At 36.2% G+C, this 5,490-nt stretch overlaps 1 protein-coding gene across 2 annotated transcripts in view; it reads left to right on the forward strand.

Moving 5' to 3' along the window:
- Positions 1–5,490, forward strand: part of PIGU (phosphatidylinositol glycan anchor biosynthesis, class U) — a 152,321-nt gene that overhangs the window by 74,540 nt on the left and 72,291 nt on the right. For both annotated transcript variants that reach the window (XM_006876878.1, XM_006876879.1), the window contains 2 exons: positions 1,521–1,630; positions 4,054–4,154. In XM_006876878.1, coding sequence (XP_006876940.1) covers positions 1,521–1,630; positions 4,054–4,154 — 211 coding nt within the window. The remainder of the gene's footprint in view (positions 1–1,520; positions 1,631–4,053; positions 4,155–5,490) is intronic.

The raw sequence follows: 5,490 nt of genomic DNA on the forward strand, positions 1-5,490 counted from the left end.
AAAATGTTACACTGTAGTACATATGTGCTTATGGATCTATTTTGAGCTTAAAAAATAAAACATTACTCCTACAGTTGCCTCTTTCTGATGATTTCATGTCTCATCCCTCTCTTCAAAGTAACCGCTGTTCTGAATTCAGTGTTTGTCATTTCGATACATGGCCTTTTATGGGAGGACTCCAAAATGTCCATGGAAAAATAGAACTAAAAGATAATGGAAAGTTTTCCACAAATGTGTCCATTTTAAAACCCCTCTTGATTTTACTATATTTGTGTATATTTCTAAATAATAAAGTGTTTTACAGCTTTTAATTTTATGCTAGTGGTATAATGCTTTATACATTTTGTTATGAATTAATTTTTTCATTATTACATCTTTAATCTTGCACAGATAGTTAGGCACTTGCTACCTTGTTGTGTTGTCAAGTGCCATCGAGTTGGTTCTGACTCATAGTAACCCTGCATAGGGTTTCCAAGGAGTTTGAACCTCTGACCTTGTGGTTTACAGTTCGGTGCTTATCCTACAGTGCCACACCAGGATCCTTGCTACATTGGCTCTTCTAAAATATTGTGTTGATTTTAAACAATGTAAACAAAATTCTCTGACCACTAAATATGTAGGGCTACCATTTTAGGTTTAGAGACTTGGTCCGTCTGTATTCTGACCCATGTTTGCTTATAGAGTTGCCTAATCGCTTTTCATTTCCTTCACACCCATAAACTTGTTGGGGGATACCAGGAGAAGAGCTTTCTACCCCCATCCCATTTCCTCTTAACTATCCAGCTGCCCAACCACACCTAGCTCTTTTCCTCCTTCTCTTTACCATCTTCCCCTTCTTTCATGGAAGTCAAAAACTTAACAGGAGAATGAGAAAGAAATCCCAAGATTATTGTGACATTTCTAGGATCATTCCATTCTGTGTGAAAATAGCCCACTTTGCTAATGGAACTTTGAAACTTAGGCCGCTGATGATAACTCTTCAAAGTGGTGAAGAACTTTATTTTGTCATTTAGTCAGTCATTAAGCAGGTATTTAATGACTGCCCACTGTGCCAGTTGTTGGGAGTATATAGTGAGCAAACAAGCATGGTCCCTACCCTCATGGAACTTGTAGTTTTATGAGGGAGACAGATTATAGTCATACAATCAGATGAGTAAACTAGACAGTTTATACCTGTAATCAATACTATGAAACAGCTTGTATAATAAGGGGATTTTACCTAGTTGGGGAGTTCAAATATGCCTTCTTGAGAAAGTGATGATGTAGGTGAGGCCTACAAGCCTGTGTGGGAGTTAATAAGGGGAAGAAGAGAAGCGATTGTTCCAGATCAAATGCAGAGGTCTTGAAGTAGGAGGTAGGAGGTACATGGCATATTTATGGTGCTAGAACCTAGAAAGTTAGAGGGGAGTAAGTGTGTAATAAAACCAGGCAGGGCCAGGTGGGCTATGGAAAAGGACTTTTTGTCTTCAGTGGGAAGCAATAGGAAGTAATTGTTTTGTGTGTTTTGCCATTTTTTCTAGTTTAAAAAACAGAAACTCCTCTTAGAACTGGACCAGTATGCCCCAGATGTGGCTGAACTCATTCGAACCCCAATGGAAATGCGTTACATTCCTCTGAAAGTGGCCCTGTTGTAAGTATTCCCTGACAAAACAGTGCCAACAAATATGAGGAAAATCTGATGAGACTTTCCCATGTTATTTGTTGTATTTTTGAGATTTGCAGACTTACTCATCAAGCATTTGCTGTAGTTTTGTTGCACAACTGGGTCTGGCCAGGCAAGAACACAGAGCCATTCTGTCCTTGTTGAGACAAAGACTCACACAGGGATGTGCACAATCAAACCTTTCACAAATGCTTTTAACTTGATGATGATTTGGGCTCAAGCCCTCTTGTAACAGTGTTTCTCTAAAAAAAATTCTTTAAATTTAATATATGAATTGAATAAAATTATGATCATATTTATGTGATTGCTTTTTTTTAAGCAGCTCCTATGTTTCTTGTATAGTGAAATCCCCCTTTTGTAATTCAGAAAACTGAAGTAACTGCCAAATTTTAGACCCATCCTAGCTGGGTGACCAATGTAGAAGAGTGGAGCTTACTGAGGCTTTATGAAAGAATTATCTTGAAATACCCAGTGCTGCCAGTAAGTGTAATTCTTCCAGCTTATTCCCATTTATGTTTCTGAGATAGGCAATTGTGAATAGTTATTAAGTCAACTAATAGTCACTGAGCATTAATAATATACTAGTTTCTAGGAATACATAGTAAATAAGGCAGACAACTTTCTGCATGGGAAAACATGACCTTAGAACTCCATAATTGGAAGAGGCCCTTATGGGAGTAGTTCATTCATCCCCCTCTTTTGTGTGATTGTCAGTATCCCAGATAGACGGTCATGCAGCTTCTACTTGACCATCACTGTTATTTAGCACTGACTTTTTTTTTACCCCTGCACCAAACAGTTTTGGAGTATCAGTTAATATCTATGTATTTTAGAAATAGTGGTTGGACTACCTAATAGAATTTATATGCAGAATTATATGAATCCCTTATGGACTCATGGCTCTTTTTTTTTTTTAAGTTTTTATTGTGAATTGAGTGAAAGTTTACAGGGCAGATCATCAGTTTCACATTCAACAAATGATATACTTTGTTTCATTACAATAATTATAATCCCCACCATGTACCATCAGTTTGGACTGTGTCTCTTGGAGGTAGTTTTGTAATAATAGTAGCTATTTCTTTAAAGATTGTGTAACACACTTATCTATAATTGATGGAAGAAAAAAAATACCAAGAATTTCTAGGCCTGGCTCTAGAGCTGCTAATCTTACAGACTAAGAAGGTATTGGATTTAAGGTCTTTATTTGTGGATAATAATTATAATCTCTTCCGAGATACTGGTATTTTTCTTCCTATCTGATAATCAGAATTATGCAACTGGTCTCCCTTTTCACTTTGTGTGCCAGGAAACTCAGAACTAGATTTGGAACTGATTATTACAGTGCTGAAGAAGACTCATTTGGGTTTTTTCCTGGCCTTTAATTTCTCCTTTTACTTATATTTTTCCCAGGTCTTGATTGTTTATTTCTGTTTTTATTTTGCTGTTATTATTGTTTCTTACTATATAGTTTTCTTTTTAGCTATCATGCATCTTTTGTGAAACCAAGACAGAAATAAATAAAAATAATACCCATCATGACTATGTAAGATTTCTCTACCCACAAGCATTTGGAATTCATATTCTCAGTCCATTCCCTCCTACCTCTGGAGGAGACTACGTGTTATGGTTTCTTCCCATTGGAAGGTCAGGATATCCCATGAAGTTTCATAGCAGCTGATTTGTTGAATTCAGCAGACATTTATTCTGCTTTTGGAGTCTGACTCACTGGCTTGACTCCCAAGAGGGCTAAATCTTAGCTACTGCTCTGACCTACTGGAATGATGGAGTCTGAGTCAGATCTTAGGAACCCAGTTGATAAAAAAAAAATATTTTCCTGATTTTTCAGAGGCAGCTATAGCCAATCTAAAGATAAATAGCTTTGTGGGAATTGGTCAAATGTTATCGTTCTTAAAGTCTGAAGTAGTAAAAAGACCAAGACTTTAAAGCCAGAAAGACCTGATTTTGAATGTATGTATTAGCTTGTGACATCTTGGGCAAGCTAACTCTTGCTGAATCTTGGTTTCCTCTTCTGCTAAATGGAAATGTTATTGCTAGTTTATAGAATCTCTGTAATGTTTAAATGTGAAGGTTTTACATATGCTAAGTAGCACCAAATAGACACTTAGTGTTCAGTACCTTGTACATACTCACCCCAATAGCTACTTCATTTTCTTTTACTTGAGAGGACTCAAGCAAAAGAGCATTGAATAAAAGAATTTGTCTTAATTTGTCTTCTATTGAGTGTAGTAGCATTTTTTTTTTTTTTTTTTTTTTACAAATTTAGTAAATGTGCTTTTAATAAATCTCCTGATGTCACTTGTTGTGGTGGCAAGAACTTCCTGGTTCATTGATCGGGATTACTAATGTCAAATATATCTGTTTTTCCCCAGCTATCTCTTAAATCCCTACACAGTCTTGTCTTGTGTGGCCAAGTCTACCTGCACAATCAACAACACCCTCATTGCTTTCTTCATTTTGACCACAATAAAAGGTAAGGCCTGAAGGAGAATGTAAAACTCAGTCTCTGATTAATGCAGGATTTTGTGATACTTAGAAGCTGTGGCTTTTTGTTTTAAACAGTGCTGCATTTGATATTTTTTAATTACATAGGTAATACAGTAGTGTAGTGGATTATGAACTAGGCTGCTAACCACAAGGTCAGCAGTTCGAATCTACCAGTTGCTCTGTGGGAAAAAGATGAGATTTTCTGCTCCTGTAAAATTTTCCAGATTTGAAAACCCTATATACAGGGTTGTTAGGAATCAGAACCGACTTGGTGACACACAACCACCACCACAATAAGAAAACTAGAAAATGTAAATAATTCCAGAGGAAAAAAAATATTAATTAAAACAGTCTGAAATTCTACCATTTAGAGAGTCACTGTTAACATAGTTTAAAAAAAATATTTTTTAAAGGCTTCTAATGAGAATAACATTCCTCTATTTTCTTTGCCCATACCCTGTTCACAATTTTTGAAGCAGTTACTTTCTGGCTTTTTCTAGTATTTATTTCCATATTTCAAAATAAGATCTTGTATTACTTACTATCTTATAATTAATTTTAGGCACTATCAGTTGTTCTATGTTCCATTATCCGAAAGGATTCATATCACAGTTTTATTCAATCCACCTTTATTAAAACCTAGGTTTTATAACAAGGGGACATCAAAAAGTTCATGGAAAATTCCATTGTCTTTTAGTTTTATTTTTCCACTTATTTTTTGAAGCACAGTACTAACTGTGATTACTTTTCCTTTGTTGATGATAATCTTTTTTTTTTTTTTTAAACTTTTTATTGTGAATTGAGTAAAGCTTTACAGAACAGATGATCAGTTTTACATTCAACAAATCATATACTTTACTTCATTATACAGTTGTAATCCCCTCTATGCACCAGTGGTTAACAGCATTTATCTCTATTCACTTTAACCACTGCATTCTTCCCTGAGTCTCCTGCCACCCCCATCTTTCCTCTGCCAACCTTCTTCCAGTTGTATATTGCCTGCCCCGTCACCCATGTCAACGTTTGTCTACCCTCTAGCATATGTGTCATTTCCTTCTCCCCCACAAACCCTCATAGATTGTTTCTTTTATCAAGAAAACCCCCCTCTCTCTTTTTCACCCCTTTGATGTACAAACAAACAAACAAAAACAAAAACCACACAGGGATGTATAATTGTTTAAACAACCAAGGGGCACATTCTAGTATCCATTATCCTGGCCACTAGCACACAGCCTTTCTGTTTCCATGAGTCTAGAGTCCTCAGATGCTCAATCTCCACATGCCATCACCTCTGCCTCCATCTCTGGTGTCACCCCTTCTCA

Source organism: Chrysochloris asiatica, unplaced genomic scaffold (genome assembly GCF_000296735.1).
Source record: "Chrysochloris asiatica unplaced genomic scaffold, ChrAsi1.0 scaffold00423, whole genome shotgun sequence".
Lineage (NCBI taxonomy): Eukaryota > Metazoa > Chordata > Mammalia > Afrosoricida > Chrysochloridae > Chrysochloris > Chrysochloris asiatica.